This window comes from Chelon labrosus (assembly GCF_963514085.1).
Source record: "Chelon labrosus genome assembly, chromosome: 6".
In the NCBI taxonomy this organism is placed as follows: domain Eukaryota; kingdom Metazoa; phylum Chordata; class Actinopteri; order Mugiliformes; family Mugilidae; genus Chelon; species Chelon labrosus.
The window spans coordinates 15,988,726-16,015,208 of NC_140342.1; the positions used below are offsets into that span (position 1 = coordinate 15,988,726).

General features: G+C 40.0%; 1 protein-coding gene across 1 annotated transcript; it reads right to left on the reverse strand.

Annotated features, from left to right (window-relative positions):
• Nucleotides 1–3,451: 3,451 nt before the first annotated feature.
• Nucleotides 3,452–24,127, reverse strand: ccdc178 (coiled-coil domain containing 178). The gene is made up of 20 exons (XM_084547434.1): nucleotides 24,092–24,127; nucleotides 23,651–23,773; nucleotides 19,155–19,291; nucleotides 19,001–19,059; nucleotides 18,834–18,913; nucleotides 18,209–18,412; nucleotides 17,877–18,097; nucleotides 16,586–16,728; nucleotides 15,749–15,902; nucleotides 15,577–15,672; nucleotides 15,268–15,404; nucleotides 14,958–15,141; nucleotides 14,324–14,386; nucleotides 13,812–13,940; nucleotides 13,594–13,707; nucleotides 13,232–13,377; nucleotides 12,899–13,058; nucleotides 10,125–10,274; nucleotides 6,728–6,862; nucleotides 3,452–4,460 (listed from the first exon to the last, which is right to left on the reverse strand). The coding sequence occupies exons 2-20, from the start codon at nucleotides 23,706–23,708 to the stop codon at nucleotides 4,332–4,334; spliced, it is 2,499 nt and encodes an 832-aa protein (XP_084403560.1). The 5' UTR covers nucleotides 23,709–23,773; nucleotides 24,092–24,127; the 3' UTR covers nucleotides 3,452–4,331.
• Between the last annotated feature and the right edge of the window lie 2,356 nt (nucleotides 24,128–26,483).

The window sequence follows — 26,483 nt, forward strand, 5'->3', positions numbered from 1 at the left end:
GGACCGGGGCTGGACTTGAGACCCGAAGTTGTGTAGGGGCCGCAGGAGGCCACTATGCTGTGGAGAAGGTTTGGGAGCAGGAGGGAGAGGGGGCTGCTGTTGCGCAGTCTCCCCAGCGTGATGCATCTACCTTCAGGGTGGCAGCAGGCGTGGAGTGGGGTGCGATGGAGCGAACACGGGCTCAGTGGCGCGGTCACCTAGGGACGCTGAAGCTGCTGTAGCAGGACTGATAGTTATTCCTTGGGAGAATTGCAAGATGAGCCCCATTGTATTAGCAACCCCCTTCTACTAAAGCTGTATCAATGTTCTCAAGCCTTTAAAGGAAGAAGTCAGGGTGCAAGATATTTCAGACTTATCATTAAGACACTATGTATAATCTCTCTCTGACAAATAAAATACAAAATGCAACTAACACAATTTCTCTCGCATAGTCAAAACTGTATGTTTCATTGTGAATCTGACTTGTTGTCAGAGTTAAACTTCAGTAACTTCCTTTGGCAGTGAGAAGCCAGCAAATTATTCCATACTGATTTGAAATTCTCAGACATTAAGCTTTTTAATTTCCAAGCCGTACTTTTGTGTTGCAACGGTTTGAGTCGTATCTTTTAGAAATTCTCTGTGTCTAATATGGTCAGCACTCCCAATTATTCACTCCACTGACAAGTGAAACAAATGGGACCAACCAGTGCATTCTGTATTATCTACACCCCTTGGATTCCCTGACAATAATTAATACAATAGCAAGCTGCTGTTACCAGCCTTGACGACACAAGCTCAACAACATAAGCTCTCCCTTTCCAAGAGCTCTCGAGAGGAAATTACATCCAGCGGTGAGGTCACATACATCGTGGTCACAAGTGGCCGGGTCAAGACACACCGCTGTCTGGGAGCCTGGATCAGATAAAGATCCTACTGTAGGGTGCTGTTATCATCACCGGGTCATTATTCACATCATTACACCATGAATGTAAGGTGCACGGAATACGTCAAGAACATATATAAATGTAGCCCTGACCACAGAGATATACACAGCCTTTAACAGGAAAGACTGTCCCATATATCAGAGAAGTTCATTAACATGCCACATGATCTTACTGAAGCAGCAGTGCTGACCACTTCACTCGTATGGTCACACACCATTATGTACTGTTACTCCATTTGCTCATAATATGGATAAACAGGGAAATACATCACTAATATATCATATAAGTAGTACATGCTGCATGTAAGTAGTGTTAGGTAAACTAGGTTCATGTTTCTGCAATAGAAATGAACTGATTCCACGATAAAACATAATGAACGCAGACACATTTTTGTTATAAGTCAACTGTTCTTTTAAAGAGCTGTCATGCAATCATACTAACCCCTCTTATTTTAGCCGACGAGGATATTAACAGGTTTTTTTAATTATAGAGGAGCACATTCCCCCCAACATCCATTAAAGGAATGCCATGCTAATTTTAAATCCTCGCAGCAGGCATTGGCATCAACAGAAGAAAAGTGGATGAGTTTCTCTTTAACAGCTGTAATTTGTGTTTTCCAATCACCATGCTGATTTCTGCTCATTATACTCCGGTTTCACACCGGTAAGTGAGCAAAGTTTGGATTGATTGACTCTAATTAACTAAAAAATGTTCCAAGCCATGGATTTATTATCATGCTAGCTAGCCACAAATGTCAGAGACTTTCACAAATTATTATCCTCTTAAGATAAATATCTTTGAAATCAAACGAGTGTGGAAACACGGGCAACACGTATTGTTATACTGATGAATTTGTTTGTCATGTTTTCTGCTGAGCTCCACATTAAGGACTCACCTGGGCAAACACACAGTTCCAGTGTATTGTTAAGCTTTATAGTATGACTGAATGACAGCTGCTGTAGTTAACAAAACTTTAAAGCAACACAGCCCCTGATAAACCACTGTGCTGCATTAAAAGTGCATTGAATAAGCAGTGGAGAGTGTTTAAAATGATTTGTACACATTTATTTTAATTTAATGTTATCCAAATAATACACCGGATCAAAAGGAGCAATATAAAGCCGTGCTAAACCGCTTGATTCGTGTCTGTTAATAGAAAACCTATTTCCTCTTATGCGCTCTGAAACTTGGCAGCATCTCCCTCATTGATATTTTAGACACAGGGGCAGCTCTCTCAACTCACATTCTTTCCTTGACTCCATCGGCTCCATGGCTCAACTCTCCACTTCCTCATGAACAAAGGCAGGACGGTTTGAGAGGACACCTCCATTTTCCTGTTCTTAAAAAGATCTCAGAGCAGAATTTTTTGGTTAGCTTGAGAAGACAGAACGTCGCTCTGATTCACTCGGCTTCACCCCAGCGATCAGAGGTGATTACTGAAGTGAATCCAAATGAAACGGACCCATCGTCTGCATGGTGGCGCCAGGCTGAAATTGAGAATCACGCTGCCTGTAAATCAGATTTTCCCCAACATGTCTCTTGAAAAATACGCTTCTATACAAAACTACACCAAAAAAATAAAAAATAAATATAAAATCCCCTAAGCCAGCTTTGATGTATCACAGTATACAACAACACAGTGAGGCTTGCGCTGTAAATTTTAACCTCATCATACTGAAACAAGCATCAAACATGGAAGAAAATACGTCTCAGCTGTCAAGTACCCCCCATTAGTATTTCCACAATCCACCCTCTTTAGAGTAGCAGCATTTAGGTGCGTGCACGTCTCCAGATAAATGTGATGACATCTAGTTGTGGCTCACATTCATTTATTTAGGGGATTGATTAGATGCAAGGGGAGTAGATGAATGTGTTGGAAGGGCACTTTCAGCTGACATATTGCCATAAAGTCAGTAAAGAATATGAGATGGACAGAACATTTTTCTCTTCAAGGTGATTTTGGAGAGCTCGGTTTTACGAGCAGTAGACCACGTTAGCGCTGTTACGCTGAACGTTGCGTGTGTACAATAGTATTATAGTACTTAAGTCTAAAGGCTGCACAGGAAAACTTTACTAAAACTCAAAATCCACTCTTTGTTGTTGGCAAAAGGCCTCATGAAAGTTTTTGTACTTCATCATAATCTTTTTTTAAATAAAAAATAAATATTATTCATATTCCAACTGACTGAACGATACGCATACTTAGCTTGAGACGAAATGCTATGTTAAGATACTAGACTGGAACATGTTGGAAGTCAGTTGTCTTCCCAAGGTTGTTGTGTCCATACTGCCCCCTTCTGTTCCCACTGGTAGGGAAGGAACCAGACGTACCAACACAACAACAGCATCTCTATCAACACAGACAGAAGGAGAAGGTAACCTATGTCTGAGGCTAAAATTGCTGATCTTGATGCCACCAAAATATCAAGAGCATTTGCACTTTTCAAGAAACATAACAGCATTCTCATTCATTTATTGCTGTTCACTTATTTATTCATGTTCATATATAAAATTATAATGTTTACTATATGTGATCATGTTCAGGGTAAACATTTGTGCTTTAATTTGTAGCTTTAACGTCTACGTGGAGCAGAACTTGGTTTGTGTACTATTAGTATGACTTTGTTTAAACATGATGAAAGAAAAATCAATTTTCTACAAGTACTAAATGTGATTCAGTTAAGATTCCAAATTGAAAACAGTGTTTCCCCGGGGTTCTTTAGAAAGCCGGTGGATAGTGCGCACACAACATCCTTTCGTGCACACTATTTACCCCTGGATTGCTCCAGGCTAATGTCTCAATAATTTTCACTCCTTTCTCAGGTCCTTCCCACAAAGGACTTAACTAATGATCCATGGACAAAATGAAGCATTTAAATTTATTCATTAATCATTCATCTCCAGCTCATTGAAAATGCTAAACTTCCACAAAATTAAGATTGAATATTGAAAAGTGATTGAGGGAGACAGCTTTCAGTGAGCGAAGGGAGCGGAGGAGTGTGGGAGTGCGGTAACAAAAACGGGGTCTTTCAAGACACGGTGGTCTTCGCGTGGACATGGTCAAAGTGGCCAAGGTGTACTAAGTGCTAGTTAAGGTCATGGGGTTTCACTAGTCGTAATTAGATCTTGAAATCTGGAGAAGCGTAGAATTTCTGTCAACACTGCCTGTAATTATTCTCTTTTCCAATTAATGGTGACATAGATTAATTATCTGATGAGGCAAAGCCAATTGCAATCATTCACCCAGCTAAAATTAGATCAGTCCTGACAGCAGCATGAAAGTCACCTGTTTCATTGTTATGGATTTGCAGCAAGTAAAGAGGGGGGGGATAGTGAAGCGTGCTAGGGTAAGTAAGTTGTCTGGTACAGGTGAATGTCCAATTACACTGCTGTTTGAACTGAAGGCATCTACTCATTCGATCCAGCAGCATCTGGACTGGCTTGTTTGTTCACCCCGGCATCATCAGTGGTAGTAGAGTCATCCGTCAAGGATTGTAGAAATGCTGAGATGAGCTGAATTTCCTCTGCCAACCCCTCCTGTTGAATAAAGCGCAAAAGAGAATAAATGAAAATACAGGCTAATTAAGAAAAATGCTGTTTTTGTGTGAATCCTAAACTATGCGCATCCCACTCACAGCCGCTGAGTCTACAACCTCGAGAGTAAAGTTACCGTCTTGTTCATATTTTTGTGGAGAAAAGAGAACAAGAGGCTCCTGGTGAACCACGTCCAGGTTCAGTGCTCTTCTGTTTTAAAAACCTCAGCATCCAGTTTTTCTATTAAACTGCCTGGCACTGTCAACCAGCTTGGGAATCTGAACCAACCTAGCCATGCAGAAATTCTCTGACTAACAATTATATCAGAAACAGGATCTTGGATTACTGTCCCCTGGGACTGGGGTAGTGGGCGTCTGCTCCAATCATTACTGGCCATTCAACAAGGCTCTGCACTGCTCTCCGCTGTTAGCCATTGTCAATTATGCCATCCCTAGTGTAAACTCGCAGAACACAAAGCTGAACTGCCAGTTCTGGCAGGAGTGTAACAGGATGACAGCCCACCGCCCCCCACTACCACCCACACCCCCACCCACTCCCACCCGCCCACCCTAGGGTTCCCTGGACTTCCTTCCCTCAAGCTACTTTTGAGCAAACTGCCATTTGGCGTCTGATTCAAGCACTTTAGCCGTGAAACCGCTAACCTGACCTCTCTTATGTTCAGCTTGTGAGGTTAAGTGGACATGATGGATTAGTGTAGGCCTCATCAGGACTCAGCCTGGTTTAACTCCAGTTACAACCGGTATCATTTCTGTTGATTTCTTTCTTATAACTTATATTGATCAATAATATGTGTATCATGTAATACTATTTTCTCTACTCTGTCTCTCTCAAAATATCACTTGCATTCTTATAATGTTCATACTGTCAGTGGATTTCTTAATCTCACAATCATGGCCTTAATATTTTGGTAATCGTGCAGACTGTGTATTTATTCCTGCTCATAAACGTATAAAGGTGTCTTTCCTTTAACTCATAAAGGTCTTTTTCTTTTACTTTTTGGAGGACAGAGTGTGAGCTGGACTCTTCATCAGAAGCCTGTTTAAAGTGAGTGCTGCCTGCTCTGATGGACCCTGTGCTGAGCTGTGACGGGTGACGGTGTGGTGCGCTTGAATACACCAGCTCTTTTGTCCTTCACACTCTGCAGCTCTCTGATAGCTCCTCCCCCTGTGCCCCTCTCCTCCCTGCCTTGAGCTGTGATCTGCTGGGGCCTTTTGAGGCTGGGCCGCTGAGACATGGCTGCTCCCTGTAATGTCTGGACCAGACCCATCAAAAAAACATGTCAGCAGTTGGAGGAGGAGGAACTGCGAAGGAAACCACTTAATAGTATTTTCACTAGGTACTCCCCTGGAAAACCTCTAATCAAGTCTAAGCATATTTTGCCTCCAGCATATCTGATAAGGTTGAATTTAGATCAAATTAACACAACGCAATAACAACAGATTGCAACTAACAAATATGGCTATTTGGAGAATTGGGGATATCCCACTGTTAATGTAAAGAGAAAGAGCAAAAGGAAAGTAGTTCACAGTATGGTTGCATGCCACCTGGCTCTGCGGTAATGCTGGACAGGACATTACACAAAGATTCATCACTGTCCCTCTGTCCGCTTTGACCTCATCTCACATCACAGCACAGATTAGACAACGATTATCCTCTAATTGAAGATCCTTGCTTCTCAACCTTGCAGAATATGCTCCTACTCTTCTGCAAGACAGGCAGGTTATTCTGTCCACGGAGAAGAAGCTGTAACACATGCACATCTTCCACGTGGTGTAATGAACTCTGAATTAGCCCGTAAAGTCAAAAACAGGCTCAATGTGACCAGACATGATGTGTGTATAGAGTCATCCAGAGAGGCAGAGCAAGCCTCAGACACCGGGTCACTCGATAGTCACTCTAGCACGCACACCATCCATCACATCAGTCTGTGATCTGATGAGTGAATGTATAGACTGTAATGTAAAAGTGGCGTCTTTCACGGCGCCACAGCAGCGAGACACAAAGCCTTGGTGGAGGTTTGCCTGGCTGCTCTTGCCTGGCAAAGAAGACACAAGGAAACCGACTAGCCGGATGAGGCTCGAACAATGCCAAGCATAACATGGAGTTACTGTAGTATGCAAAAGAATATGCTGCCATCCGGTAGAATACCTAGACTGGAATGAAAGTTGAATAAAGGGATTTAACATTTAAATGAATGGTGACAGTTGGTGCAGTTTTCCAGCCTGTTTTACATGTATGTGTACAAATACCTGGGCTGTTTTTATTTTCTGGTTGGTCTCTTGAGAAAGAGCCTGGCACCGGTCCAGTTCAGCCTGGCTGTAGAGGCTGCGTTGTTTGAAGTATTTCACCAAAGCTTTGTGCATCCTCTTCTGCAACAAAGAGAGCTAGGGGGAGAGAAGGCAGAGAAAAGGAATTGGTAAGGCAGGAGAGGAAATTAATGGCAGTGTTCAAGAAGAATGATGGAGGGGAATAGAGAAAGCAGTCAATAGCCCATTCTGCAGTACACGGGCCTGACAGGAATTTCACAGTCTCTTGGTTTCTCTGCCCACTCGTGTGCACTCATCAGAATCCAGTCACATCTGGCTGCCAGGATGGGGGGTTAATTTTCTCTAAATGCTTCAGCAGTTTTGTTCTAGCCGAGGCAAACTCTGTGACTGCAAAGCTGATGAGTAAAATATTTCTACTTCACCCAGTTTAACTTTATACCAATCCCCTCAAGACATATTTTACACATACACACAGAGTCATGAACCCCCCACTGAAACCAGAAATTATTCCTAGTCTCTTGGAAAGACATGCTGCTTGCTTTATTATTTGAACACAGTTTCAAGCAAAGAGGTTTAAATTCTGATAGATGCCATTGCTTTTCTTCCCCCTCCATCTCTCTACTCTTCCTACAAAGCTTATCATTGCTTGGCAATGTGTTCCCCAGTGCATTGAAAACTAAAGCGAATTAGCTCAGTCATCAACTCCTGAAGGAAAGACAATAACAAGAATGCTCTTTATGGTCTACCCTGTTAAAACCTAAGAGCTGAGAGCTTCCATATAAACAAAGCACTGCTTACATGTACAGTACATTCAAAAGGACTTTAATGAGAGGCACATAGAGACAAATACCATCTTAAGCTAATTAATTATGCATTTTGTTTTTAATTTAAACATGTGAGTTTTGCATATGTGAATGTATTTAAACTTGTTGAGTTTTTTGACAATAGACTAAACATTACTAAATCCTGCAATTCAAAGAAAATAAATATCAGCTAATATTAATTAAAATACCTGAAATGCATCTTGACAGGTCAAATAATAATTCAGACTGACTTCTTTTTTATACCACAAGATATGTAAGTTGTTTGACTGTCTGAAACTGTATCTGTAGTAAACACACATTAAAGCTGCAATCGTTAAGTATTAATATTGTTCATTATGTTACTACAACTATCACACAACTACATAGTATAATATATAAAGAATATTATTGTGATATTACTCGTATTATTTGTTATAGCATTCAAAATGAGTAGATGACTACATGCTACCATCAGCGGTGGACAAAGTACTGAGATACTTTGGTAAAACTTGTAATGTAACAACATAAACATTTCTCTATTGAAAGGCCACTCCAGCAGATCTACTCAAGCAGGCAAATGTGAATGTTAAAGTATTAAATATTATACTAGAGAATATTTATTGGCTAACGCTTTCATGTGTAAGTAGCATTTTACTGATGCAGTGGATAGAAGAGCAGCTCATTTTAACAATTTTACATAATTCTGTATAGTTTAGTCTAAAGGAGGGTATTATTTTTATGAAATAATCATGTTTCGTGTTTAAATTGTAAAGTAACTTGTAAATAAAGCTTTATAAAACAGAAATACTCAAATAAAACACAACTAACTTAAATCTTTACTTAGGTACTCAAGTTACATTTCAACACTGATGAGGATTCAAGGCGTAGCTGGCAACACTAAATATAAAGAGACAACAATGACACTACACTGTATTTCAAAGGTTAATAATTTCCACTTCAAATCTCTTTATCTGCCTGAAGATACCACAGCATTTTAATATGCAAATATCATGTTAAAGCAACAATGGTTTGAAAAAGTTCAACTTACTATTTTTATCTAAACTTCCAATAATTATTTGCAATATTTTTAGCTTCTGTTGTTTTAGATGCCTTTAGTGTGGCTTCATATAAACCGTATGGTAATACATTCAGTGTAATCTTATATCTGAATAAGTAGCTGAACAATGTGTCAGCATGCATTTAAGACATTTTGTGTTGTATAGTAGATACAGTAGCTGTCTTGAAATCATTGTGCATGTTGTTGTAAGCCTGTCACTTCAACTATATGTCAGGGATGCCTGCTGATAAGATTACATTTCAGTGATACCTAAGAGATGGGGTTTCATTGTGCCCCTCGGTTGAATATAATATGAGAGATTATGGGCTCTCCATACACACAAATGCCTGGTGTAAGGCATCTCACACACACATGCTGTAACATTCTGGTCTCTCAAATGACCCTGGTAATGTTAAATATGTCTGTCTTGTTGCCTCCAGCTCTAAACGAAACAATTAAGACTAGTCACATTGTGTAATTCATGTACTAACTGGGACTTAATATGCAAACACTACGAGGATAATTGGAATTTAAAAAAAAAAGGAAAGAACTGCACTTGAATGTTTATGTTTAAATCAGATTAAATGGCAACATCTACATTTCAAAAACATTGTTGATTATAAGACCGTTATATAAAGAAAAAACTAAATTTAGGCATAAAAGACTCTGGCCAAAAGGCTGCTGTTGTAGAAGTGTAGAGTTGAAACAAACAAAAAAAATGGTGAAGGCTGAATCCAGAGTAAAAGAAAATCAGGCTTTGATCATGAGCGTGGAAAATCCTGTCCACAGGATTTTATTTTTGCATGCATTTTTCACTTGATAACATTCATGCAGTTAGATGAGGAATTGCTCAAGTAAAGGTATTAGTCATTTTTGGAACAAATAATATGTATTTTTTATTGCAGGAACAGTGTGCCTTCTTCCTGGTGTTATGGTTGTCATGTGTAATTCTATTTCAGTGAAATTGTGTCAAAAACTATAAAGATTAAACAGCAAGAATGCTGTCGAGTTGTCTCTCTCAACTAGTCAAGACCTCTGGTGCTATTTAACACTAAAAGGCACATTCATTGTCTGATCCTAACCTGTGTTTGCTGCTGATCCCTTACTGCTGCGGTGAGCAGGGGCATATTTGTAACACCACATTAATAAAACGTTTCACCTCTGACCACCTTACAAAACTACAATCAGGAAAATGTAGAAGTTATAGCATTTACATGTGCCATCAACCTCTTGCTTTACTCCCCTTGGTGGCAAAACTACATAGCTATCATTACATTATGTCACATCCATCATCCTCCTCCACTCAGGTTATCTCATCATTATTAAATTGCCGCAGTAACCCCCTCACTGGTTGCCAAACTAAAACCCACTTAAAATTACTGCCCATGCGAAGGAGCGTTAGCCAGGGCGAAGAAGAATAAGACAAACTTGAGACAACAGGAAAGATCTTAATGCATGAAACATAATTAAAAAGAGAGGGAGAGATAGTAAATTCAGTCAAAGCTTATGTATACCGTACCTCTGTGTATGTATGTAAAGATTTATGAGAGTGGTTTTTCTCGCTCATTGCAGACACCGACTCCTGTTTGACCTCCATGAGGATCTTCTTAAGACCTTTGTACTTGCTAGCCAGCTGTTTGTTCTCATTCAGAGCTGTTTTCAGTGCCTCCTACACACACGGAAATAAAAAACAATCTTTAGGCTGAATGGTAAAGGCAAATATGTTTATAGCTATTAAATAACCACCAGGAGACAAGCAGGTGCAGGGCTGGCTGCAGATAAGCATTTTTTAACAATTGTATTTGTGACATACTGTACCTACTGAACATTGTTACCATGGATACACTGATCCAACTCGGTCTGATACATCAGTTCAATGCGTCTGGTGGCTTTCTTCGGTTTCTCAAAATTATTGTGGCACTAAAAGCTAAAAGTTTAGCAGCCTGCTGTGACTGAATGAACGCAGCGGATAACAGAGACACTTATAATGACGTCAACAAAGAAACCACATTTAATGTCAGTTACATGATGGTCGATACTTGATCTGATTAATAACTTTTGTATCTGAACTAATAACAATCTGGTGTATCTGAATAGTGCACCTCTAACTGTCATGAATGTATTAAAAAGTTACATCATAGCTAGCAGCTAGTGACCATGATATTGCCAATCCGTTTACCTCTCAATCAAAGCAGCCATCCCTTAATTATGCACAACTTCAGGCCTTCGTAACATTTTAACAGATGAGCTAGACAGTTGTCATTAATCATGAAATTAGCTATAGAGCCCAAAACTATTTTTTTTTTTTTTTTTGTACCAGGCTGTAAACATATGTCATATTTTTGCTCCATAGTTGGGTATTTAAACATGGGTCTATGGGGATTGACTCTCTTTTAGAGCGAGCCTCAAGTGGCCATTTGAGGAACTGCACTTCCGCATTGGCTTCATGGTAGTTCCTGCTTGCATTAAATACAACTAAATGAGAATTTTACAATTACTACTATATATAGTATACACACACAAGTATATACAGATGTAAAATATATATTGAATGATCACACTGATCAATGTTTTCATGACTCACAATAAAAACAGTATACAGTACATCTAGTAGCCCCACACTGACCATTTAGAAGATTTGTTGTACCACTGATCTGCTACATGTGCACATACCACGACATATGGAGTCGGCCTTTGTGTCGTTAAAATAGAAAATACAAATAATAAGCAAACAACAATGGACACTTTTTCTGGGAAATCAAGCAAATCAATTACAATGAGCATGTGTCTCTCTGCATGTCCCCTTTTCATTTGAACAATGCTTCCCGAGCACTGGATGAGGGGATGTGTGAATATCTCAACTCTACCTGCAGACATAATGAAGTGTGTCTCTGCAGTAAAACAGAACAGCACTAAAGTGATGAGTTTAACCCAGCAGAAAGAGGGGCTGTAAACATGACAAATGCCTGCTATTGATTTCAGGTTTAATTACTCCATGCAGCACTGACAAAGCCCATCTGATGCTGTTGTGAAGTGTAAATGGAACAAATTACACTTCATTGCCCATAAGAAACTGATAGCGTCGGCAGTTTGCATTGTTTACTTTGTCCCCGCCAAACGACAAGCCCTGATCAAATCAAAATATAGGTGCATGTTTAAAAGCTGATATCCTTCCACATGCGTATGGGTTGAATGGAGACGCATAAAAAGCACATACGGCCACAGATAAACCTCCAGCAGCTATCAGTTATACTAACCTGTAAAAAAGAAAGAAAGAGGGGCTGAGGTCAGAATATTTATAAGAAATCTCATATTTGAAGGTGTCTAACCACGCCGCTTCATGCACCGTGATTTCTGAATGCACTCTGCTTATTATGTTATGCTAATGCAGACATTATGTGTGCTTTATATTGGTCCCGATGATTAAAGCCACCGATTTCCTCAGAACTTCAGGCTCTCTCTGATCTTTTTATTTGGTGAGGCGTATTGTTGTTATATCATCTTATTTCGTCAAGTGAAAAAGACTAAACCCTTTTTTGCATGGCTAACTTTTATCTGGCTAATGGGAGTTGTGTCTATGAGGAAGACTTCTAATTCTTAAATTGTCTCACGCCAACAACTTCTTTAAAGTTGCTGCACTTGGATGCATGGCGGCTTAAGCTCCATTGCCTTTTCTTGTTTTGAACTAATGCATTCTTGATCACCGTTTAATGAAACTATATACCACATGGCGATTTCACATTAGATAAGCCATGTGAAACCCCCATCAGCAAGGAGGCTCTGGCTGGGGCTGATAATCCTGCAGATGAAAACCTTACAATAAATAGGGGCTTCTCTTACAAAGGACTCTTCAGATGCATGCCATTTTGTGCAAATGGTGTTTTTAGCCTTTTTTTATGACATAAATATAAAACAGTCCAGATTATATGCTTATTTGTGCACTGTATGCTTCCACTGAAACTGAACATACTGGCCTACAGGTAACAAAATAGGCACAGCATCTCACCACGTTATGCATCATCAAATTCGTCCAGACAAAAGACTATAACAACAGTGAGTTGTCATTTGTGGGAAAAGCACTTAAACGAGATTGACCATGGCTTGTAATTTTAATTGCACACTGCTCTTTCCTCTGTATCTTAAGGGAAGTATTGTGACAAGCAATGTGCTGACACTAATCCACAAACAAATAAACAATGAGATGTTTTTTACCGCTTGTCCCTGATTTCACAGTATTTGACACAAAGAGTTACGCATTTACAGAGAATTATTGTGAACATCATTTTTTTTTACCTTGGTGTCTTCCATTTTCTTTTTTCTTGCTGCAACATGAGAAGTGTGTGTCTGCATGGATCGCTGTGCTCGTTGTTGGCAGTTATTAATATCAGACTCCAAGGTGCTCATTATTAGAGCAGCTGATTTGTTTCTGAACTCCAACTCTTCAGACACACTTCTGGATGGTGGAATCAAACACATAAAATGATAAATTATTACAAAGTTACAAACTAATACTGAAAACATACTAAATGTCTTTGCCATTTGAACCACCTTTAAACATGTTTACAATTCTAACAATATTAATAATAATAATGATAATAATAATAATGTTTCCTGTAGATAACTCACTGAAGATCTGCTATTACGTCTGGCATGCTTTCCACAATTTTATCCATTTTATCTGAAGCCTCCTGGTATTCTTCTGTTTTATTTGTAAGGTCACTGATCCTAGCCACAATGGTGTCATATCTCTTTATAGTGGCACTGCGTAAATCCTGTAAACAAAGAGTAGCACTGATGTAAATAATAATAATAATAATAATAAAAAAAAAGATGTCTTTTTGGCAGATTATTTTGTTCAACAAAAGAATGACATGATGATAAATAGCTGTGACTAGCTTTGTGCTCAATGAGCTCTACAGAGTAAACCTGACACAGAAAATTGTTCTATGACTTAAGAAGAATCGCATTATGCAAAATTTCTGTCTTACCTGAGCAGCTTTCAGGTGGTCACTTTTAAGCTTTCTCTCCTTCTCAAGGTCGACTATTTTTTTCTCGTGTTCGCACTGAATCTTTTCCAAATTGTGTATTAATTTCCTGACTTTCTATACGAGTAAAAACAAAAACAAATGCTGGTGACTCCAACCTTTTTCTTGGATGTAAAGTCATCTTCAGGCTAAGAGGAACTATCAACAAGCCTTATGTGTACCTCCATTTTTGTCTCCATAGCTTCAGTTGCTAAAGATGTCTCTTCAAAGTCCTTCTGAAGTTTTTGGTTGATGAGCTCTGAATCCCTATGATGTCGTTTCAGTTCTTCATTGACATGTAGGCACTGAGCCTGATGGGAAAGAAAAATACAAACGTAGCAAGTCATTATCCTGAACTCGCACACTAGAAAACATGCACAACAGGTAAAGACGATAGATAGAAACACAACCAGAGTGGGAATGCACAATGTGATACAGCACTTGAATACAGCCTTTTATTTAAAGCTACCATTATGAATCCAGTAATGTTTTTGATTCCTTTTGAGGTCGTGCATTACCGTGCTTCACTACTTCCTAAAAACATCACTAATGCGTTTATAGTGTTCAACACAAAGTGCGAAAGTTCACAGAAATACAGTGACATGATTTGAAGATTTGAAGTGTACAACTATTACAGTTTTGTTATCGACTAAAATATACGCAATCAGGGGGAAGGATGTAAACGTGAGTGTACCTTTAGTAGTTCCAGGGCAGTCGCCCGACCTGTCAGATCTTTCCTCAAGTTTTCAATCGCTTTCTGTAGAGCACAGAATTAGCAATGAATAATGAATAATATTTAAACTCTGCAACACATGATGTATACATACACTGATCAGGCACAACATTATGACCACTGACAGGAGAAGTAAATAACACTGGTTAGTGACAATGCAATGTTTGGACGTGGCATTCATGTGGATGTTACTTAGACATGTACCACCCACCCGGACCAGACCAGGTACCACCCCATAGCAATGACAATCCTTGACTGCAGCAGCCATCCCCAGCAGGATGCTGCCTGACACAAGCACACACACAAAAACGATTTAGGAACAACACAAAAAAAACATGAAAAACAGCACAAGGTGTTGACCTGGCCTCCAAATGCACTAGATCCCAAACAGATCAAGTATCTGTGAGATGCACTGGAACAAGCCTGATCCACAGAGGCCCCTCCCCTCAACCCATTGGACCCAAAGGCGCCCACTAACAACATTCTGACACCACAGGACCTCGTCAGAAGGCCAGGGAGACCCACACAGTATTCGGAAGATGGTCATAATGTTATGCCTGATCAGTGTCGAAGATGTGTATATGTTGTCATTCACCCTGGCCCTCTGCTCTTCCATGAAGGTGAGCTGTTCTTGTTCTTCCAGCTTAGCCTGGGTGTCACTGTGCTGGGCTACAACCTGGGTCACTTCCTCCTTGGCCTTTTCCCACTGCTCGTCATTGTCAGTGATTTTCTGGAGCATCTGCTTCCTCTCCTCGCGCATCTGCTTCACAGCTTTCTTGCTAACAAAAAAATAAATAAATAAAAAATTACCACAGTAAATAGTGCCATATATAAGTGGCATATTATATACATGAGTATGTCACTGGGGAATTATGCATGTTCCTGTTTTCACTTTGACACTGTACCTCTCACAGATTTTTATCTTGTAGTCTTCGACATTCTGTTCATGCTCCATGTTTTCTTTCCGGACGGCTGCGAATGTTTGACGTTTTGATTGGAGCTGCTCTTTTATGCAAGAAACTTCTGCTTCCCCTTTAAGTTTCTGTGGATATCATTACATACAGTATAGATAGATGCTTTATTTATCCTGTGCTTGTTTGTTTTTTAGCATGCATAGCCCCAGTAATAGTACTTTTGTAGCTGTGTGACATGTTCAAAACATACAGTACATAAGAGTATTAGAGAATTTCAAACACTGTTGTGACATTACTTACAGTTTTCTCAATGTCTTCCTGCAGTGAAATTAGTTCTGATTGTAATTCCTGATTCTTTAGCATTTGGTCCTCAATTTGAAGATTCAACTGGGAAATCTGTAATAAAACATTTTAAAAGTGTGAACTTTTCTCCACTGGTGAATGCTGAATAAATACAGAGAGTGCGAGTTACCCTGTCTTTTTCAGTTCTTTCAAGCTCCATCATTTCAGGGATACGCTGAGTTATGAGCATGCATTTTTCCTCTGCAAGAGAAATGGTCTTTTCAGCCTCTTTTATCTCCACACATAGACTGTTCTCAAGCATCTTCAGCTGCTTTAAATCCTCCCTGGAGAAATAAACAGTTTAGTCTTTTATTTTATAAACCAGGAATCAAAACCCACTGAAAACCCCACAAAAAAAAAAAAAAAAAAAGACATTCAATACAAAACAATACTGTTAAAACAATGCAAGGACACCTGCAATTGAAATCATCTTCAAATTTAGTTTGTGGTGATTGTAACAAATGGTTGAGTCCGTTACGGTTATCTGGTAATGCAGCATCAATCAGATGCACTGTTACTATGGTTACATGCAGTTTAATAAACCGAGGCTTGCGCACTGATATAGAACATCTGTTAAATTGTTTTATGATATGGTTTTATCAGACGGTGTTATAAGCGTTTTACATGAACATACATTTAAACACAAAACATATTGTGAATGAGAAACACATATTGATGAAATGTTCAATAAATACAGTCAGTGGTGACAAGGAAAAACACATTTGTATTTTGTAAGAAAACCTGTTCTTGTAAAATTTTGAAGTATAAAGGTCAGACCTATAAAAAGATTCCCACTGAAAAAAACATCTGGAATAAAACACTATTGCTGATTAACTATTAATTTAACCAGTCATTGTAATAGAACTGAGGTACGCTACTGAAACTGTTTATTAAAGATTTCTCTTAATGTTTAGGTTGTACTACTTTGATGGTTCCCCATTTGTTTTCACATCATTTAGATGCTCACAATTTCTCTGCCAGCTGATTCTTCATAGCCGACAGCACACAGTCCAATGACTTCTTTTCATTGTTGGCGTCCACCTCCATCTTTTTTAACTCCTTCTGGGCCAGCGTGAGATCACTTCGTGTTTTTGAGCAAACTTCCTCAGCCTAAAAAAAATAGAGACAGAGTCATAGGCTTACGGTTTTCTAAAATATTATTTATAGAATAACTTCATGAAGTTAATAATATACAAAAATAAGTTATACTGTTATTAAGTCATACTTGCCCGGCAATAAATATTCTGAATCTCAAACCAACAGTAAGCCACTGCCAACAAAGTGAATTCACACTACAAGGACTTTTTTTCCCAGCTACAAGCTAGACTTAGAAAGTCCAGAAAGCCCAAGGCTAGCTATTAACCCCATGCTTTCAGTAAGCCTGGCATAAAGACTGCACACAGTTGTTGTATGACAGAATTTACTCAGAAATAAAATCCTTAGCACAACCCATGACGTGTTGAGGTGTGATTAAAAACAAACACTTCTTTTGTTCCCCTTTCATTTGACCCAGGCTTTAGCAGCATAAAGACACAATGATAGAACGTCACAGTGGACCTGTTACCTGTTGAGGCTGGCGTCTCTCTCCAGTCTCTTTGCTGGTACACTCCCGTTTGCAGTATTACATACAGTATAGATAGTATTAACCTAATAAGCTGTACAACAATCGAACTTGGTTATTTTAATGCACCTTGTCATAAACTAAAGACATTAAGAATCGGAAAAGCTCTCTGAATTTTTTTTTTTAAGTTATTAGGATTCATCCTCTGGGGACCATGAACATCTCTGTACCAAATATAAAAGAAGTCCAAACAGTGTACTAACATGCCTGTGGATTACAGAGTGAGTTCAGAGTGTGTGACAGAGATTCAGCCAGTATTTGATGGATAAACAAAAAGGTTTAAATAAAAAAGAGTAATAAATATTTTAAAGAACTGGAAGGTATATCTAAATATCTGTACAGAGCTAAACTTGCAATTCCAAGTTCCAATGACTATGTATTATTTTGCATTTGAGAGATATAACGCTATCAGGTATAGAGTAAAATGCACATTAACCTTAACCTGCAAAATAAAACTGGACCTAGGGGACTGCATCTTTACATATCTTGACAGGCTCCACAACGTACATGTTAGTGTGATAATTAACTGTTAATAGTAAACTAATGCTTCAGCTTTTAACAGCATCTTGAGAATGTACAGTTTTTGTGGATTTTGAACACTAATCACGGTAAAAGGTTAAATCAAATCAGGACCTACCTCAGCTTGTGCAGCGTTCATCTGATTTATGATGCCTCTCTGGATGTCCAGGTTTTCCCTCACAATGGGAATTTGTTTTTTGGCAAAGCTGATGTCCTCCTGCAAGTGCTGGTTCAACACCTCGGTGCGTGTCAATTTCTCCTGGACGTGGCGAAGTTTCTCTTTCTCCAGGTTTAGCTGCCACTTTAATTCAGTGATGTCTCTAATGCAGGCCTCGTGTTCTTAAAAAGGCAATAGTCAAACATTAGTGAAACATTTCAATCATTGGATTAAAGAACAACGGGGTGATGCCGCTTTGCAAGAAACAAATGGATATATGTGGCGTTACCGACCTTTCTGGACAACAAAAGCATGCTCTTTTTGCTTCCACAGTGCAATACTGTCAACTTTGTTCTCCAAAAATCTTTTTCTTCTCTTCTCTTTTTGGAGAGCTTCCTCTGCATACTGTCGGTCAGCCTCCAACCGCTCAATCAGATAAACAACCTCACCAAGGACGTCATTTATTTTCTTCAGTAGTGGTGTTAATGGACAACTTTCTGATGGAAAACATCACAAGGTTGACACACTGTATTGCACTGAATTTATTTAAGTACAGTAACTTCTGCAAAGCTATGTCAAAACACACAATGGAAGTAAACTGCACCCATAAGATTTTATTGGCATAAGTAAATATGCAGTAGTAAGGGGTTAGCTATAATAGAGACAAATGTCCGGTAACATCTACACCTAGAGCTTCTCCAAGGAGGTGCACACTAGACACTGCTGCTCTCCCATCTGCATGAGGATTAGGGACAACATTATCTTTTTATGGCGTCAAATAAATTCAGAGAAGATGCAGATTTTATGTTATCTGAAACTAGAACATGACAGCTGGGATAGGCTCCAGCCCCCCCCCCGCGAACCTTCACAGGACAAGCGGATACAGAAGATGAATGAATGAAACTAGAACGTGTTTACCTCTTGCATTAATAGCAATGCCTTCAACGTACAACTCTGTGGACATCCCAGATTCAGAATCCGAGTCTCTGGACTGAAATCTACAACAAAGAAGTTGAGCTCATGTCATATTTCATACTAAATACAGCAAAGACAAATAGGAAATGAAAAACGATAAACTACTTTACCGAAAAGTTTTGCTGTACTGATGCTTGTCCTGATCAGTCTGTGATTGATATTTTCCAGACTGGTACAAGATAAAGGCAAAAAATGGCTATTTAAATTTGCAGATATTTGTGTTACAGTCTCTCACAAGTCTGATCATTTATGACATTAGTTTACCTGCTGACACCAATTTTCCACTGTCGTCTTCATCTCCTGGATATGGTAAATAGCACTGTTGACACATGGTGAGGGACTGTTGAGCAGAGCACATGTGCGACGTCTACCAGAGCAGACGGCTTGAAAATCTGCTTGATCTTAAGAAAGACAAGATATTAAGATATGTAAATCCAACTTGCACCATGCAGCCTAAGAAAGAACAACTACAGTCTTTACATGAGGACAAAAGCGCCGATAAACACAACACATAGCCACTTCTAAATGAAAGAAAGACAGAAAAACTGAAAAGGGCAGAGTTTAGTTGCAGCAAACACTCACGCAACTTTATTAATTATATTCTAAAAAGTAATTACTAAAATTTATTTGGCTGTGAAAGATGTTTTTGTGATCCTTTTCTTCTTGCACTTGGATTTTAGCTGCACAGACTGAAAAACACAGGAAGCATCAGTGAGAGAACAGAGACGACGACTAATTTGAGTGTCTCAAGTCAAACCCAAGGGCACAATTCTTGGTGGTGAAAGGACGCCATCTGGCTGAGAAAAGGGTAAAAGACACAAGTGGTGCAGCCTCCAAGTCTACACTCTGGTCCATAGAATCATAAACCTTTATGAGGAAACTAGTATAGATTAAGGAATGCCAAAGTGATGCTATTAGAAAACAATTTACATTACTATTGAACAAATTCAGTAAGTAATTTAATATGACCAGGCTTTGTATATTAGTATTGGACACAAAAAATATATATTAATAGAATTAAGCATAAAACCCTTAAAATTACCCAACTCTTATATCTCATCTTGTCAATTACGTGCATGAGATTTGGAACAAAACGGTTTATAATGTAGATAAATTAATTTAATGAAGTGGATCTAAGTGATCTTTCAGGAAACATAGATGCCAAAATTATATGCAAATATTTTTGTGATACGGTGAGTAACTAAAAATGCAGAGAACAACTACACATTTTTACGTAGTGTTTACTTTAGGCAAGGATTACATTTGTTTTTATTTAATTTCATTCAGTTTTCCATTACTCAGTTCATTTGTAAAGCCTATTCATTTGTCTAAACTGATGCTTTGCAGGCACAGCTAGGATTATAGCATATATACTGTACAATAGTGTGTAAATGTCTTAGGCACATGCTTAGATTCATATCCGTCACAAATGTTGATTCTGGAACGACAGCAACAATCCCAAACATAGAGCCAGAGTCATAAAGAATTATTTTCGGTAACAAGGAGAACCATGAGTCTGACACCCCCACAGGGACCTGATGTCAGCATCGTGGAGTCATTGTGGGATTAAGGATGATGAGGACAGAAGACAGCGAGACAGGCTAAAACCAAGGAATAACTGGAAAAAGTTCTTCAGGAGGCTGGGACAACCATTAAAAAGACGGTCTGCGCGTGTACCTAGAAGGGCTAGAGAGGTTTTAACATTGTATGACACCAAATACTGATGTGTTACTATAGTCATTTATTATTTGTTGCAGTTATTTTCCATTTTCCACCGTTGGTCACGATTTTTGAAAGCATCTGCACTTTAGTCATCAACATTTGCCAAGATTAAAAATAAAAATTCTGAATTCTGTTTTTTGTGTTTTTTTTTTCAGGGGTGGCACAGTGGAACAGTGGTATGGTGGTTAGCACTGATGCCTCACAGCTAAAAGGTTCCGGGTTCGAATCCAGGTGGACTGGGGCCTTTCTGTGTGGAGTTTGCATGTTCTCCCTGTGTCTGCGGGGGCTCTCCCCGGGTACTCCAGCTTCCTCCCACCGTCCAAAGACATGCTCGTTAGGTTAACTGGTGATTCCAAACTGGCCATAGGTGTGTATGTGAGTGTGAATGGTTGTCTGTCTCTTATCTGCGATGGACTGCCGACCTGTCCAGGGTGTACCCCCGCCTCTCGCCCGATGACAGCTGGGATAGGCTCAAGCGCCCCCCGCGACCCTTCACAGGAACAAGCGGTTACAGAAGATGAACGAATGAATTTTTTTTTTTGTTCCCGAAGGTTGCGGCAGTGTACAGATTGAGTTACTGGGTGAGGCTCTTTCACACTGTACTGCGTTTAACAATCGCTGTTCAGGGACAGAGTTATATGATCACACTTGCTGCGAAGGAATGAAAACTCTCCTCTGCCAACCTGGGTTTGCAGATCTAGGCACACACACTGAGGTCAACCTTTCAATCCAAGTCTGAGAGCAAGAAATGAGACTCTGTGCTGCCACTTTTTCCTTCCCCAGTGAAGAAAACATGTGAGATCTTCTTTTCTCCTTAAGCTTTTGGTGCACATGAGTATTGCAGTCAAATGGATACCCACTAGATAGGCGATAAACCTTGCGAGGACTGGTCCTAGATAAAGGAATTTCACAAATCTCCATCACATCTGGAAGTATCACACAAGCAGACGTATAACCTCAAAGTGTTTGTACATTTATCTCAATGAAAACAGAAAAAAAAGACAGTGACATGTGCAACCTTTTCCACTTGACTGACAACCATTATGTTGCTCGGTTAAATGGCAGAAAGGCTTGTGACTGCGCTGACTCAGACCAAAAACAGAGTCAGAGGAACCAAATAAAAAAAGAAAACACAAGTGTTGACCATCTGCTGCTGAACAGCTTAGATGAATAATACAATCTAAAAAGAACCAGGTGGGGTAGGAATATGTCAGTGGTGGGCTGAATTAGCTCTTAATCATAGAGGCAGGTTGTATTACAGCCACGGAGTAGGTCCATGTGAGTCTGAGGCCCGACCACCTGAAGTGCCATCTGACCAATAATATTTTGTGGCATTTCTTCCAACATCATTAAATAGCATACCATTTACTCATCAGCACTTTAATAGCTCTGTGTGCATTTGCTGGATTAGGATGAGTACTACATGCTCCTACATTAAACAGGATGTTACGCTAAAATCTATTTCAAGCACAGATAATGTAGCTGAAAATGATCTACGTGTCATCATTTGCTCACTTTGTATCATATGTATCTGATGATGGGTGTAAAGTTAAGGGTGTTTTATTTAAAAATAACAAAATACTACTGTAAAAAACCTTGGTGTTATATTTGATGAGGATATGTCCTTTAAATGTCACATAAAGCAAGTGACCAGGACTGCCTTCTTTCACCTGCGTAATATCGTCAAAATTAGGAACATCCTGTCTCAGAGTGATGCTGAAAAACTAGTTCATGCATTTGTGTCGTCCAGACTGGATTATTGTAATTCATTACTGTCTGGCTGTCCAAATAGCTCTTTAAAAAGCCTCCAGTTGATTCAAAATGCCGCAGCAAGAGCATTGACAGGAATTAGCAAGAGAGATCATATTACTCCAGTTTTAGCTTCTCTTCACTGGCTCCCTTTAAAGTCTAGAATAGAATTTAAAAACCTCCTCCTTACATACAAGGCCCTTAAAGGCCTAGCTCCATCGTATCTTAAAGACCTTATTGTACCATATCATCCCAGCAGATCACTTCGGTCTGAAAGTGCAGGCCTACTTGTGGTTCCTAGAATTTCAAAAAGTAGAATGGGAGGTAGAGCTTTCAGCTATCAGGCTCCTCTCCTGTGGAACCAGCTCCCAGTTTGGGTTCGGGAGGCAGACACTCTCTCTATTTTTAAGGTCAGGCTTAAGACTTTCCTTTTTGATCAGGCTTATAGTTAGGGCTGGACTAAACCATCCCTTAGTTATGCTGCTATAGGCCTAGGCTGCTGGGGGACGATGCACCAAACACATGTCCTCCTTCTTTCTTCTCTCTCCTCTCTCGCATCCTCCACTTTCTTTTCTCTGGCACAGAGCTCTTGCCCTCTAATTTCCTATATACTACTAGTCATACAATTCTGAGCTATTACTATGTAGAATGTTTACTGCTGTGTGTGTCCCACCCCCCTTCCCCCCACCTTCCCCCCCTTCCCCCCTCTTCTTGTGAGTATCTCTGGCCTGGAGTGGTGTGTTTCCTGTAGAGCTCTATACTACATCTGTTGTCGTGGTCTCATCAGCCTGCCTAGTCTTCATGGAATCCTGCAGTTATCCACTCCTACCTGAATGAACAATTCTCCAACCTGCCTATGATTCCTCTTACATTTTCAAACTGTCATGTAACATCATCAGTTTGTATCATAAGATTCCACATGTACACTTTAGTCAGATATGTGTATCTATGACAGATGTATGTTTATCTTGCTGTTCTCTTCTCTTCTCTCTTTGCTGTTCTCTTCTCTCTTTCTTCTGTCTGTACCCGGCTGGCCTTAGGCAGATGGGTCCCTCCATATGAGCTGGGTTCTGCTCGAGGTTTCTTCCTGTTAAAAGGGAGTTTTTCCTTGCCACCGTTGCCTTCAGGCTTGCTCTGGGGGTTTCAGGCCGGGTTTTTGTAAAGCGTCTTGAGACGATTTGTATTGTTATTGACGCTATATAAATAAAATTGAATTGAATTGAATTGAATTGAAGCTACCTCAGTTAAGTCTGTTAACTTGCTGTCAACTAAACTACTTCTCCTCTTACCTTGCTGACTGGGTCCTCCTTCCCTTGATGGGAATCTGAGGGGCTCAACGTCTGGCATTGCTGAAACTCCTCCAAACGGGATTGACGATAATGTCTCCGACTTTTAAGCTAGTTTTCACCGGCCTGTGAAAAAGAACAGCCATTTAACCTCAGTTTGAGTCAACTACATCGTCGCAGGAGCTAAGCCAGAAACTTTACCTCGAAAGCTTGAAAACGTTTACACACTTCTGTTACTTTCCCGCAGCCTAATATAGATTTAACTATCGGTAAACTTTGGGACAAAGTTAGCAAACCTTAGCTTAAGTTACAGCGGACACTTCCACTCATCTCCGGATGTTGCTAGCAAGTTTAATTAACTTCGCTAATGACAAATTAATGAGCTCGGGGGGGTCGTTGTCATGGCAGAAAGTGAAAGCGAAAAATGGGAGGCTATCAACTTACTCGTATTAATACACTTTTGACTGCCTGCTATCTGCTATAGCTGTCTCCAAGTGTGTCGTCAATCCCTCTGTGTGAGGTGAAAACAAAACGCTGCCGCCGCTTTGTAAGAAAAAACAACAAAAAGTTCCTTTCCAATAAAGTTTTCTCCAAAATGAATCAACTGAAGTTGCTGTCAATCTTCAGTGTAGGTTGCTTGGCAACAAGGGGCTGAGCTTGGAGAGTGCGAGTTGCGTTCAAGAGGGCTTGTTTAGCAGCACCGTTTAATGTGGAGTTGAGCACATTATGTTTAGGAATAGAATATAATAGACTCGGGTAAACCCTTAATTTGTCGCAGAGGTGGGATAAAATTAACTGGAATCTTTTTATTTAGATATGTTTTTGTGCTATAATATAAATATATACTGCCTCGTGTAAGCATTTGTGAACACACACAAGCTAACGGCGCTGAACTGAAATCCCACTGTAGTGCCTCGTGCTCGTGCTGCAGGAATCCAGGTAGCAGGTGCTATTTTGAATTTTTGGGACATTTGCGTTTTTTTTTTTGTTTTTTTTTTTTGTTTTTGTATTTTAGATCTTTCCAAAACAAAACACTTGCTTATGTACAAAAATAATTATTTAATCTACAATGTAATGGTAATTTTAGGAATATTAGTTTATGTGTTGAAGTAAAAGCTGATCACCTATCTACCAGTCTGTGTTAAGGAAACACATTTAAACTATGCAATTACACCAACATTTTATTACAGAGTGATTTTGCGTCAATTGTTGTTTTTATTTACTATATTAACGCTTGTTTATCTGGGTACATGACGTCATCCTCTTATAATCCTCATAAAAACACACGGAAAAAAAAGCTTTAGCGTGTCGTGCACATGTGGCAGCGCCAGTGGCTGTGTATGCGCATTAATCTGCCGTTTTTTCCTCTTCTTTTGTGTCAAACTTCAACATTTTGTGCAGCCACACTTGGCGCAAGTGAAGAGATTCCGCATTACGTCATCGCGGAGGCCACACAGTGGAGGCTGCCTTGTTTCTGCTCAGCCAGTGCGCTGCCCGAAAATTTCCACAACACAAGCTTTGCGGGAGAGCGGCGCGAGGAAAAACGGCCGCTTCGTGCAGCGATGCAGCACCCGACACCAAAGAAACCCTGATCGCAGCGCGGGGCACGACGGATTCCTGTGTAGAAAGCGGCGATGTTGCATGACATGCCTCGAAAATAAATTCTGGTAAGTCTTGTGCGAGCGCTGCTGCTGCTGCTGCTGCAGCTGCTGGAGGCTGGCAGGCAGGCAGGCAGGCGGCGGAGGAGCAACCTTAACCTAGTTTGTCACTCTGGGTGGAATGAGTTTGCCAAGTTGCAAGGATAAAAACCTAATAATGCACGGTTAAATGCACAGAAATAGGGTCGTAAATGCAGGCAGATGCTTCGGTGAAAGTGCGACCTTTGTCTCTCGTCCACACAGGTGTTTCTAGTGACAGGTGATGCATGAGCAGAGCATGTACCACAAGGTGCCTGTTGCAATGTAACGCTGCCTTAATACCCACATGGCAGTCTGTGCACAGGTCTTCTTGCAAGCTTGTGACTGAAATGCATATGTGTATCTACCCTGCCACATAGTTGGACAAGCAAACAAAGAGATTTATCCCAGAATTCAACCTCCTAGATTTATGCAGACAGCTCAATAACAGCGGCTTGAACCAAAATCACAGCACCAGCAGCTATAAATTTGTAGCTGCACTCCCATTTAACATCGGGGTCCCAAAGTTTTTCCCCTCTGGCAGCAGAAACCATGGCGATCATCAGCAGGCGACAGAGAGCAGAGGGCCCTCCAGCAGACATCACTGGCTGGTACCAGACAGGAAGAAGAAGAAAACTACCTACAGTGTATATAGCCTTTACTACAGCACTACTAAAGCACAACAGCTGATTAAACTTAAGTCAATGGCGAAGCTTTTTTATTCCTGTCAGGGGATGGGGATTTGGATGTCTCGTGATGTAAAAATAACTCTGGCCAATCACTAGTAACAGCTGCGATGTACTGTCCCGAGCCGGCCAAGCAGATTGGACTGTAACTCAAGTAAGTGCTTGTGTTTGGAAATGTTGCGTGACGGCCTATTCCGAATACACGGAGTAGAGTAAATTAAAGCAGCCCTGTCCTCTGTGTTTCATTTAGCTGCCACGGAAATAGCATCAAAATGTAAATAACTGACTAATAAGGTTTTTTTTTGTTGTTGCTGCTGCCGGTTGAATATTTGTCCAACAGAAATGCTGCATTAAAAGACAGCGTGAGTCATTCCTCTGAGACCCTTGGCAGTGCTTAGCCCTACCACTCTCCCCCCTGCACTGTTAATGGCATCAGATGATTTGCTCTTTTAAGGGCAGTTATTTTCTAATACT